Source organism: Anomalospiza imberbis, chromosome 16 (genome assembly GCF_031753505.1).
Source record: "Anomalospiza imberbis isolate Cuckoo-Finch-1a 21T00152 chromosome 16, ASM3175350v1, whole genome shotgun sequence".
NCBI lineage: Eukaryota > Metazoa > Chordata > Aves > Passeriformes > Viduidae > Anomalospiza > Anomalospiza imberbis.
In genome coordinates, this window is record NC_089696.1 from 16815892 (window position 1) to 16829336 (window position 13445).

General features: G+C 36.0%; 1 protein-coding gene across 14 annotated transcripts in view; it reads left to right on the forward strand.

Annotated features, from left to right (window-relative positions):
* Positions 1 to 13445, forward strand: part of LOC137483918 (3-phosphoinositide-dependent protein kinase 1) — a 78206-nt gene that overhangs the window by 2732 nt on the left and 62029 nt on the right. For 13 of the 14 annotated variants that reach the window (XR_011004675.1, XR_011004676.1, XM_068207399.1 and 10 more), the window contains 3 exons: positions 8122 to 8388; positions 12013 to 12055; positions 12244 to 12381. Coding sequence is in view for 12 of the 14 variants with exons in the window: in XM_068207393.1 (XP_068063494.1) it covers positions 8122 to 8388; positions 12013 to 12055; positions 12244 to 12381 (448 nt within the window). In the remaining 2 variants the exon portion in view is untranslated. The remainder of the gene's footprint in view (positions 1 to 8121; positions 8389 to 12012; positions 12056 to 12243; positions 12382 to 13445) is intronic. The other variant, XM_068207400.1, reaches the window with a different exon arrangement.

Here is a 13445-nt window from a genome sequence, read left to right on the forward strand (position 1 = left end):
GTGATCCACAGAATGACCTGAGTATAATAGGGATGTTCTACTAAACAATGATTCTACCGTGTGGGTAGGCTTTACTTTTTTTTTAACAAATTTTTCTTTAGGTTATTGATCTATTACAGTGCCAGAACTAAAGTTTAATTTAGCTCTTGGAACTCTACAGGTAGACTACTGTAGCTGGATGTTGTAAGATACTCTGCAGGCTCAGGCTCATTGCACTTTCCTAAAGCAGATCAGTTAGAAGGCAGCATTGCCAGAAAATCTTGGAAAGGGATGCTGACTATTGAGGTACTTGCAGGAATTTTTTTACAGAAGGCATGAAATCAGGGGCACAATCACTTTGTTAGACTGAAAAATGTAGTCAAATGGCAAAGTAATAAAAATAAACTTGGTCTGTGAGTATGTGAAATATTTTAGTAATACCTGTTTTTTAACAGTAAACCTGTGTTTTTATATATATATATATTTGTCGAGAAAAGCTGTATGGATTGGTGTAGAACTAGCACATTTATGGCATTCAGAAAATATGCAAGTGATCTTAATTTAGAAAACACTATGTTTGAAAGATAAAACCCTTTTCCAAGTTCCTCATTTTGGAGCTTTCCAAAGAATATGTATGATGCCAAGGAATTATTGTTTCCAGTATTTCAAATGGAAAAAAACTTTCTTTTCATGTGGCCAGGTTAGATTATGTATATATAATAGAGAAGGGAAAAGGGAGAAGAAGAAGATTTTCCTCCTTTCCCACTTCCCTTTCTGACATCTTACTTGCAGGTAAGCTTGTGGAAACTTAGCAGTCTAAAGCACCTGAAAGGACTGGAAACAAAATGTACAAAGCTAGCTATTTGGTCTAGAACCTTATTTTTCACACCATATGAATTCTACTCAAAATTGCTGTAGGAAATAAGTGGTTTGCTGTGTGAGTAAATATTGAACCTGAGAATTGATTTCTGCTTTAAAAGACAAGCTGTAAATACTTTACTTGCAAATATTTTGTAATTCTTTATGGTGAAAAATTGAAAGGATTAACTCACTTAGCACATTCTTCTGCAAAAATACTAAATTCAGTCTTTGGTTCTTCAGTAATCCTGTAGGAATTTACAGCTCTTGACTCTGCTATGAATCCTTTGTAGATACACTCCATCTATATTCTGCCACCTTGGTGTGTCTGCTTCTCTGTTCTTCACCCCAAGCTGTTCTCTTTGTCTCCTGTAGCTGCTAGCACAGAACCTGGCATAGGAAGCCCTTTTGTGTTTGCTAGCCTGAGCACCCATCTATGCTGTGCAGCACCTGATTATCAGTGTGCCTTGTGAGGTAGCTGGTGGTGTATCTTGGGATCTAGGTTATTGTGATCACAGATGGCTTTTGTTTTCTTGTGAGCTAGCCTAGATCTGTTTATGTTAAATAAATTCTCAGTGGTTTGTTTACATTATGGCTGTTTGGGCCATAGGCTGACTTTAGGTTCTTGGAGATTTTAGTGGTTTCCTGTTTCTGATTTGTTTTGAAATACTAGTGGAAGGAGGCCTTAAATAGTCTGTCTCTGAAGATGATTGGAACTTAATGCTTTGCTTAGCAGTAGAGGAGGTTAGAGGGTAACTGGCTGATATGCAGGTTCTTATAAATCCTTTCATTAGTTTTAATCCCTACCTGATTTTGGAATTAGAATCTTGGAAGTCAGTGGCAAGAAATACCACTCTATATAAAGTACTCAGATTTAGAGAAGGGCATTTGCATAAACTAAAATTTTGGATCAGCATTACTTGGTATGTGAAAAATTAATTTCTCTAGCAGCGAAAACAGGCTGTGGATAAAGTACCTTTATTCCCTAAAGGTCAAAACAATCAAAATGTAGAGGTGTTCTCTGTGCTTCCAAAGCATTGAGCCTCCTGGCTATATTTTTGCTAATATAATATGAAGCTGATATTGTCATTACTCACTTACGGATGAATTGTGTTATGGATTTACTGCACAAAGCAAGAAATTACAGTAGATAAACAGTTCTTCTGTTTGCTGCTACTGCAGAGGTACGAGCCATTTTAGGTAAAATAGGGGAAAGCTTGAAGCTTTCAAGCTTTCTCCTTCCATTATTTTGTACAGTCTTTAATCTTGAAATGTATTATCAGGACGTGATTTTTAAAGCTGTTTTACTGTCTTTTAAATTATGGTTATTTCTATCAATATGTTTTGTTAAGAGATTTTTGAGAGAAACAGTTTTATGCAGTACCTCAGTGAGTGCTTACTTTTCAGCATTAGAGAGATTTCAAATGACACTGGGCATGAAGGTGAGCATAGTTGTTTTGGTGGGCTAGAGCCTAGACTTCTTTAATCAGTTAGCAAAGCAGTCTGTCTGGACAAGAACAACAAACATTCACTCCTTTTATGCAGCTAACTGCTTTTGAAATTTGCATGGTTAATTCATAAAAATGGTCTTTAAGCAATAGTTTTTTCACATGGCAACTTCTGAGATCAAAAAACTTCACCGTAGATAGATAATACGGCTTCTGATTCTCTTGCAAAATGAATTTGTGTTAAAATAGTTTTTATAATTGAACTATAAGATTTGAATATGTTCATTTAAATGTAATAGTTGGTAACCATTTGTGAACCTTGATCAAAGTGTAGATTTTGACAAATTGTTTGGCTTCAGACTGTTTTGCTGACTGCGAAAGTCAGTTTCTTCAAGAAATGTGGTGTTAAAGGGGCAGTTTGTTGGCTTATATGCTAAATTTTAAGTTCTCTACAGTAATCTTTTGCCTGCCATTTGATGATGAGGTTTGAAAGAGTGCTGATGCAGCTCTGTGCAACATAAATGCAAACCACTGCTACATGAGATCACAAGATTAATGTTTGATGTTAATGCTTTTTAAATATCTACAAATAACTAATACATAGAGTGGGGTTTGTTTGCTGCAGTTTGAAGAAAATTACTTACTGTTGTCTTCAAAGAACTCTACAGAAAAGCGTGTCCTGGTTTTTTGGGGTGTGGTTTTTTTTTGTTTTTTTAGGGGTTTTTTTGGTGGTTTTTTTGGGTTGTTGTTTTTCTTTTTTTGTTTTTTTTTTTGAGAGAGAGAGAGAAGTGTTTGCTCTTAGAAGTCATGTTGAACTTCTGTCAAGCTGAAAGTGTGAGCAGAGTACATGTCTTTAAATACCTCCCAATTACTGTGATGTTTTAATATGGCTGTATGTATTTTGGTGTCAAAGTTAATCTGTTAAGTGGGTGAACAGTTAACAAGCTGTGTGATGCAAAGTACTTCTAAGACTTGACTTACTGTGAGTTTTGTCCTGTTCATTACATGCTTGATTTTATGTTACAGTAAAAAAACAGACTGATAGCATCTAGTGACCTTTTCTAATGAACATTTTTTTCTCTTTAGGCTAGTATTTTAATTAATTAAAGGCAATAATAATGTTGGCAGATAGATGTACTGTTAAATTCTTGAGATTATCTGACAAACTTCTAAGCATATTCAAAGTGCATATAAAGAGAAACTGGCACACAATGAAGTTTCATTAGTCAGTATATTGTTTCTCTCTATACAGATACATGTACAGTTGGTTAATAGAAAGAGGATGCTGTTGGTCACTTAGCAGGAAGTCTAACAATCCATTTTTAGAGAGACATCCAGAGCGTAAATAGACATGAGCATATAAGGTCTGAGAACTGATGTTTACTGCAGTTTATGAAAGCACACTATCTATTATTGCTCTGGGTTTTCTTCATTGAGGGTACTTCACTCTGGTGCAGCAACAGAATTTATGAAAGGAAAACTGGTGTTAAATATTGATAGGGATCACACAATAATCATTAGACTTCCTGCAAACAGCTCCTGTATGGGATTGGTATTTATTGATGCAACTATTGTTGCACTATAAATTGGTGCAACTTTATTGGTGCTCTGCACTGAAACGTGAAGCATTTAGTTGGATTTTGTTACTCTGAATCAGTGGGTTTGTATCTTCAGTTTCTTGTACCTCAACTACACTGCTTTTGCCTGCAGACACATTTTAGGTACTATGAGGCATAGTTTGAGGACATATATTCAGGCCCATCTAAGTATCTGACCTGATCAGTTGCTTTTTTCGTTTGGAAAATGCTGGAGCTCTGGGTGTGTTGCACGGTAACCTTTGAACTGGAGACTGTCACAACTAGGTATTGGGGAACATAGAGAAGGTTAACATTTTAATTGTGGGATATGAGGGGGGAGGAGGCCAGTGGAAAAGCTGTGTGTAATATCTGTTAATCATCCCTTTATCCTTTCTGATGCTCTTTTTCAGATATGAGATGTGTGTGTCACATGCAGTTGGTGCATCTTTGTCACCCCTCTGAAACACCAGTGTGCCCTGAAAAGAATCGTGTGCTTAGCTTTTAGTTTTTTCACTTTAAAACTCTAGGTTGTCAATGTTTAAAATTTAAGCAATACAAAATAAATTTCACTTTCAGAACTTTCGGCTTACATGACAAGGTCAAAACCGTTTACAAAACAGGTCAGGCCAGACCAGTCTCACTTAAACTGCCTTTAGCAGAATCTTGGGTTGTGCCAATCTTCTAGCTTATAGTCTCATTAGCATTATTTATAATCAAAACAAATGTACCAGTTGAAGTTTAAAGGTCATGTTGCTTTATGTAAAAAATACTTTCTGTTACCAAGGTCTGCTTCCAAAAAAATTAGCTTTATACGTCATTAAATGGAAGAGGTTTTGTGATCATGTCTTAATGCAGCTTGAGATTCCATAACAGTCAGCAGACTCAGTGTTATCAGACAGCTAAGAGGTCAGGATCCTGTTCATACTGAATTTCTTTGTAATAGATCTTGTTAGTAGAATTTCAGCAGTAGCAAAGATGTTCTCAGTGTTCAACATCCTGTCACTTAGTACAGAAGTGAAGGATATTGGAAGGTTTAGAAGCTCAGTCTCTGAAAGTATTTTTTGCTGCTGTCAGTGTTGATAGAATGGTCTCAGGAAAATACTGTTGCAGATTTTGTGGTGGGGAAACAGCTAGTGGAGATGCAGTTGTGGTTGTAGTTGCTTTAGGGAAATGTGGTATGTGTTTGATGCATATAAATACATTAACAATTGTAGTGATAGTGCTACTGTCAAAATGCTGAATTGCAAAGGGAAAAGGTATGAGTCCTTTTGGGTGGCGGGGAGGAAAAGAACAATGTGTTCCTATATAGTGGGCTTTTTGCGTTGATTCCAGTTTACTTAAAGTTTATTTCTACTCTTTGCAGACAAGTGGGGAAGAGAACAGTATTAGTACTTACTTCATGTATAAATAGAAGGAATCCTGTTTCTGGTTATTTAATGAAAACTACTTGATGGAGATTTTGAAATAACTCTTAATCTGTAATGCCACATATATTCAGCAGATTTGTTATTTTCTTCCTTGAAAGGTTTTCAAACTCAAGTATGTTGTTAGAATTAAACTAATTCTATATGAAAGCAAATGAAATGGAGAACCCTTAAGGGTTTGGGAAAGTAGTGTTAGAAACTATTTTTTAAAGAGATAGAATTATTAGATCAGTGGTTATCAGTATGGTCCATGGTGATACATGAGATGTAATAGGTCAGTCTGTTGTTACCATGTGAGGATCTGTGCTATCACTGGCTGCCAGCTGAGAAATGTTGATAATTGCTAGAAGGAGAGCATCCTCAAGCTTCTGAGAGTTGCAGATGCAGTTTTAAACATTTTAAATTTCAGTTACTGACTTCATATCTCACCAAAAAAAATCTGCATCTGGCAGAAGGAGGATCTTAAGTCTGATTTTTACAGAAGAGTATGGTATAGTGTTACATCAGAATAGCTGGCCTGTATTCTGTCTTGGGCATATGTGAAAACCTATATAAAGAGGCATATATGGTTTCTGCAAACATGTAGTTTTGGAGCCTTTCAAAATAAAACTGAGAAGGTAAATAATACAGGACAAAATACTAAAGAAGAATATATGGAGTATCAAAGGGCAAGTGTAGGAATTACCTTTTTCAGTAGATGTTGAGGTGCTGACCTAGTTGCGTAGTTCCGTCACTTCTTAGGTAACTGATCCTTTTAAATCTATTGCATGTTCCTCTGTCCTCCTTGTTCCTAATCTTGACTTTCCTTTGAGAAAGTCAGGGGACTAATTGATGTTATACCCTGGCCGAAAATAACCTTCTTTTCCTACCAAGTCCATTACTCCTGTCTCTTCCCTCAGGATTTTTCTATACTTGATATTCATTGTGACTTAGCTTCAGCTACTGTGTAACGAAACACACTGCATCCAGCACATTTTCCCCCCTTTCTCACAGTGCTCTGATGCTTTTGTGGTGGATGTTTTTCTTGCTTGTTTGCTTTTTCAAGGTGATCTTGCTAGCTGCGGAATCTAATCAGACCCCCTCACCCCTGCAATGCTACTGCTTTATTTTCCTGTAAAACCTCATTTATGACTGGAGCCAGTTCATAATTTAGATCCCGATATTTAATCTGTGTGTATGTGTGTTTTATTTACTGTATTTCATTTAATGCGATGGTTTTTATACTGGCATCGCCTCAGTTGCTGAGCACTCATGCTTGTGTCAGTCTTGCCACAGTCTTGATGGGAAAGGGTACAATCTGTTTTTAATTCTAGCTAGTGTGTATCTTTAGACACTCTGCTGTGTGAGTAGCTGTCTGAAGGAGAGGTGATTCATCTGGGATATGAAAATTTGGGGGACAATAGTTACTCTGCAGAAGGTGTCAGCTAAAATATATGTATGTAAGGCATAAAAAGAACTGTGACCTACAGCACATACACTTTAATGTGTATATGCATAATAATAGTATCAGTTTTAGCAGTAAATAAAGGCAGCTTTTCTTTACTGCACAGAACACAGCCAAGTGAGGAATCGCTTATTTGGGAGCTAGGTACCTTAAGACCATGGGGATCAGTGAGTGGCAGTCCAATTCCCTTCCAAGGTGGTTTCTGACAAAAATGCAGAAAACTGTTTCAAATTGAAATTCATGAGGTAAATTTTTTTTTTTTTTTGTGAGAAGTAATTTTTAATTTGATAACATGATGTATGTTACAGACTCTCTGACACAGTTGTACAATATATGTGTTTTGAGATTAGATGATTTTCATTAAGTCATAGTTCCATTCTGCTGGATGTATGTTAGACTACTGAGATTTAAAAAATGGTGTTAACTTTCTTAAATATTTCCTCGGTTTACATACAATTTTTTTTTTGTCAGCAGTAGTTTAGCAGAGCTCTCCTATTTATGTTTTCTGGCCAGATTCAAGTAATACATCAGAAGCAGTCCCTGACAGAATAATTGTGGTGTATTACCAAAAGGGGCAGAAAGCAACTTCACAAGGTTCCTTGATCTTACTTAGGGAAAATTGATAAAAGGGTACCAAATGACAATTTGCTTAGTATATTACATTAGTTAGTTTTTAGGAGTGTGTCTCCTTGTATTTGCTGTTTTCTAGGCTATGTCTGTTCTTTTTGTTTTGCAGTTGGGTTGTCTTTATGTGGCCATATGTACAATTTAAGTAGTGCAATCTCCCTTGTTTTAAAAGGTTATGAACCAGAGCATTCTTCAAAAAAAGTTTTAGGTGTTGCTGATTATTAAACCCTCCACCTCATCTGCCTTTTTGTGGTATGTCCTTCCCCAATGTGTACTAAAGAGAAATACTACCAGAGAAAGTGAAATTCTGAGTAAAAAATCAAGAATGTGTCCTTTGTCTCCATTAAAGTTTTCATGTGTTTGTTTAGAGTTCATTGTAACTTGGATCTCTGAACTAATGTTACTGGCACATACAGATGTTTATTGTAAGACTAGAAATTTAAGGTCATGTTATTCATAGGAGAAGTTGCCATTAAATTTGATAACTTTGTGTTAGGAGCATTTTTTTCAGTTTTAAAAAAAGCATTCTTGAATTAAAGTGTTCAGACATTTGACCTGTGGCTATATGACAGCATGACCTAAAAAGAGTTATTTAGCAAATTGTTGCCATTTCCAATATAAATACTTTTATTCCCTCTTAAAGAGATTTTTTATGATAACCCTTTCAAAGAAGAATTCTTATGATCCTTGTATGGAAATAAAGTACAGTTGTGCATGGTAATTATGTCAGGTATTGGAATAATAGTTCAATTTTCTCTTTTTAGTATGATGCTGTTCCAATTCAGTCAAGCGTGGTCTTATGCTCCTGTTCATCCCCTTCAATGGTGAGGAACCAAGCAGATTCCAGCACTCCTGTCATTTCCGCTTGTGGCAGCAGACAGGGATCTAGCATGGAGGGCACAGCACCTGAATCAAGATCTAATTCAAACTCCTTGCAGCAGCACACAGGACAGCAGCCTCCACAGCCTCGAAAGAAACGACCTGATGACTTCAAATTTGGGAAAATTCTTGGTGAAGGATCTTTTTCAACGGTAACTTTACTTTTCATAAGAAGTGACATGTCTTAGATAAACTTGAAAATTTGTTGTGTGAGATTGATGAGATTGAAATGTGGAGAGAACAGCTTGAAGAGTAAATGAATAGGATATAGTGGGTTTAAGCTTAACTATTAAAATTAAGTGTCGCCCTGTTGTATCCTAACAACTTGATGCTTGGATGTTTAATCAACATTGCTTTCTAATGTAAGTGTGATAGCCATAATAGGTTCTGTAAAAAGTTTGATGTAAAGGATTGGAATTGGTCTAGGAGCTTGTGGTAAAAACTATGCGATGTCCTGTCTGTAGCAGGAGGTACTGCCAGATGCTTTCAAAAGAAAGAGCACTGATACTACTTCAGTATTCTTACTCAGTCCCTGGTCCTTGAGGATTTAGTGAGTCACAGTCAGTATGTTTGTGCTCAGTAGCCTTAAATGGTTTGTTTCTCACATCCACAGCATTGCACAAAAATTAATTACTTAAGTGTTACCTTAATGAGTCCATGAAGCATTTAATACTTTCATTTGATGGTTTGGTAGTTTCCCAGTTGTAAGACAATAATATTTCTGTATCTTTTTCATATACTTGTTGTATACAATTTTTGGTTGTAGGTCTCTAAATGTTGGGGTTTTCTGGTTCTTCCAGTACAGCCTACTGCAGTGTTTAGGATGCAGGCCTCTAGTACTCGTCAAGAGTAATTTGTGCTCAAATACGTAGTTTGCATAATTTGCAGGTTCCCCTAAAGCATCCAAGAGAATTGTTTTGGTTTGGGTATACCAGGACACTTTGCTTCAGTAGTACACTTTTCATTTTTGCTTTTGGTCTCTGAAAGTTAGTGCCATGTTCCATGTAGGTAGAGAAATTCATAGGGCTTAGCCCAGACTCTGAATAAACTTTGTCCAGCACTCTGCTACCTGTCTTCCTGGACAGGAGCACAGCCCTCTGATGAATTAACTTCAGAGAATTTGATCTGTGGAGCATGTATCTTTGTTGTCATCAAAACATCTTGTTAAAAAGCATATGATTTGTTCATATTAAATATGGTTGTAGACTCAGATCTGACTGTACCCCCCAAGTTCCTCACCAATATTCGAACTAAAAAGTATTTATCTCAAAAAATAGGTGCCCTCATATTACCCTATATCCAATGACAGCTTCAGATTAAAAAATATTTTCTTCAAGGTCATGATGAATATATTCCGTTTTCTTGCACTTCTGTTAAGCTACCACAAGCTCTTACCTAATGCCAGGGCTGCATTTTAAATTCAACAGAGATACACATGATGTGGCTTCAGAGTTTTTCTTCAGAGCACTCTCCAATTCTGCGGAATCTTCTTCTGCAGCTGCAACTTCTTGGACTCATGCCTGATATAAACAAACACACAAATACAGTGCCTTCTACTTGTTGTTCTGCTCTTTTAAACTAATGAGAATCTACTTGCTTTGTAGACAGCTTCAGGCTTCTTTCAGAATAATATCTGTTATTGGTGGAAAAATTGTAATTCGCATGATTGAGGAGGCATGTTGTGTAGCTCACTCCCTTCAATATGGTGGGTACATATATATTCCACCTTGGTTTTGTCTCCACCTATAAATGAGACATTTCTTAAAAACAGAAGCTCTAAGGAAGTATCACTGTCTGACCAAAACAAATTCTTAAATGCAGATTTAATCTCTGGCAGCCAGAAGTATTTGTTTAAGTTTAGAGTGGGGCTTGGTCATGATGTATGTCAGGTATGTTGCCAGTTATTTGTAGCTTTGTAGCCTCTGAAGGTTCTCTGCTCTACCTATCTCCCCTTCCTCTTCCCTTCCTTTGATTTGGGATGTTTAACTACATTTCTTACCTTGCTGTTGTCTGAATTTACAACTTACACATTTACAAGTTCTGTGAATGCTTTTGTTTTTCTGTTAGTTTTATGGCTTTTTTTTTTAAGCTATCCAGTTAATGTCTAATTTCTTTCTATAGAATTTACATTCCTTATTGATATTACTTCTTCCCATAGGGTGGATAAGATTCAGGCCCCTGATAACAGAGACATTGTATTAATATGTACCTCTGAGGGGTTTTTTGGTTGGTTGGTTTTTGTGCATATCTACTGTGGTTTTCTGGATTATTAGTTAAGAGGAAATTAAGATATATGGTGTGCTCAGATTTGATTGGTGAGGAAGGAGCTTGAGGGTATAAAGTACTCCTGCTATGAGGTAAGCGCTCAGTCTACTCAGAACACAGCTGTTCAATATCAGTGTGTGTGGGTAATACCTGTGAAATACAATGGTTAAAAATTGGATACAGTGCAGGACTGGAAGAGAGTCAGTCTTTAGCTTAATTTGCCAAGATACATTTTCATCTGTGTCACCTGATCCCTTCTGCCATCTGAGTATGGTCTCTGTGTATGTGGGGTTTTATTTAATAACTGCCTTTTAAACTGACCTGCTTTCAGAAGCTTTCTTGATAAATATGGTTGATGAAACCTAGTTACAAAAATTAGAAAAGTTAATAACATTCTCATTCAGCTACACATCTTACCTGGTGTTGCGTATATACACAGAAGGATCTCAAACATTCCTTTTGCAGAGAGGCAGATGTTAACAGACTGGTTGTTTGTAATGTTTCTAATAGAAATTTTCATTGATCAAATACTGTAAATGTCAATGTCTTTTTAGGAGATGAACTTTTAAAGAAAGTTAAGGCTGTCTATTACTACTGAACTGAGGTCAATTTTCTAGTACTAAAGAGTGCAACTGCATGCACTTCTTTCATCTGAAAAAATGCCTTATTTAGATTTCCTAAATACCTAACATTTAGCATCAGGTGTGTGTTGTAACATTTTGGAGTACTCTGTTATAACTGATTTTGCAAGGGATTAGAAGCAAGCCTGGTGCAGTGATTAAAAACAAAAAGTACGAAGTTGAGATTTTAGTAAGGTGTTGAAATGGATATAAACTTAAAATGAGAAAAACAACTGTACAATAACCTTGTAACCTACAAGATTATTGGTTGAATTCATGCAAGAAGACTTTTCAGATTGACTCTAAAATTGCCTTTTATAGAGTTCTCTCTTGAAAATGAGCCTTGTGTTCCTCCAAAAGCATTTCTCTTTAAAAATGTAAACCTGCTTGCCTGAAATTTCATCCCTTGCTTCTACTAATGGAAGTCTTCTGTTCCTGTTATTTAAATAATTTTTCTTAACAAACTGTAAGTAGTTGAAAGTTCGGTCTCACTTCTTACTTTTGCTCGTTCGGATAAAATTAGCCTTTCAATCTTTGCCATCTGTATTAAGGAAAGTACTATGACAATTATTTTTACAAGTATTCCTCAGTGTACTTGTTGCTTTTTGCTTCCCCCATTAAGAAAATTTGGCAGTTTACTTTGACTTACATTACAATCTTAAGAATTCTGGGAAAAAAAAAATTGGTATTTACACTCTTACACGTGTAAGTCTTTTGGCAAAACAAACATTGGTTGGCTGAACTGAGTTTCTGCAGAAGTCTTGCTGAAGCCAGCATAATATGAACACATGCTTAAATATTTTACTGTGCTCCAAATACCTACTGGAAGGTCAATGTTACTGCATGTCTTTAGTGGCCAGTTACAATATGTTTTCTTTCCTCCGGCAACAGGTTGTCTTGGCTCGAGAATTGGCAAGTTCTAGAGAATATGCCAGTAAGTATTGACTCCTTTAACATGAACTTTTTGAAAATAAAGTATCAATGTAGTCCAGTTACAAAACACCTGTTGAAGGAACAGAACTAGTGGTTTCATGTTAATTAAATGTAACCAAAAAACTCCAAAACAAGATGGGCTTAATTTACTTGTACCTCTTGCATTTTTACTCTGTCTTTTTCATTAAGTTAAAATTCTAGAAAAACGTCATATCATAAAAGAAAACAAGGTACCATATGTGACACGAGAGAGAGATGTAATGTCCCGTCTGGATCACCCTTTTTTTGTGAAACTCTACTTCACCTTTCAGGATGATGAAAAGCTATGTATCCTTTGCAAATTAAAACTTGCTGTAACACTTTCTTAAGTGTAATAACAATGCCCAGTTTTGATTCCTTGAAAAATGGTCTGACGGAAACAATGGAAGTAACTTGAGGTATTTAAACTATCTTAATGTATGTGATGCAATTTTTGTAGCTGTGCTTTTAACAGAAATTAAGCAGATTGAATTAGTGGGTCCTCTCAAAGAGAAGAGTAAGTGTCTTAGGGGACAGGGGGGAGCAATTAAACAAATTGTCCATGTGGTAAATGTTAAAGGGTGACTTGTAACAATCCAAGTTTAAAAATAATATTAAAATTCTAAATTGGGTTGGAGAGGGGAGGCGGGATATATGAGAAGTGTTTCAGAAATGTTTTATTCCTGATGTGTATTTATATATATATGTGTGTGTGTGTATCCATCTATCTATCTGTAGTAAAACATAGTTATTCCTGCATTTAAAATGGGGGTAGCCAGCTATATTTCCTACTAGTTTCATTTCTACAATTAGAGCTATTATTAAAAATTTTTATGTAAGGATGAAAGAGCTTATAGAACAATGTGAATCCTCTGTTTGAGCTGCTGTTTTCCCAGCTCTCTCTAGCAGTAATTGCAAAGTGCAGTTTCATCCTGGAAGCTCATTGCTTGACAGTTGGCTTTTTTTTTTTTTTTTTTTTTTTAAGAAAATATTAATTATGTGACCTTCCTTTTAAACCTCCTGCTCTTCTGCTTGGAATTGGCTGTGCCAAGCATAAAGATATATAGATCAGTCTATTTCTGGGGTAAGTAAGCAGTTTTCTGGTTTTCACAAAGGCTGCTAATAGTGCTGGCAAGCCCCTATATATCATACGGTATGAGCTCACAGGGCCTCTTTGGTAGTGTAAACACTTGCTCTGGTACTTTCTAGGTGATGGGACAATTTTTAACTTCTATCAGTTATTACTGTAAATAACTCTGAGGGCAATTATGTATGCCATTTAAATTAATTATCCAGGTCACTCTCTTGAAAAACTATGACATTAACCCTTTATGTAATTTTTGCTATGCTAAGTAATTTGGACCCATGTCCTA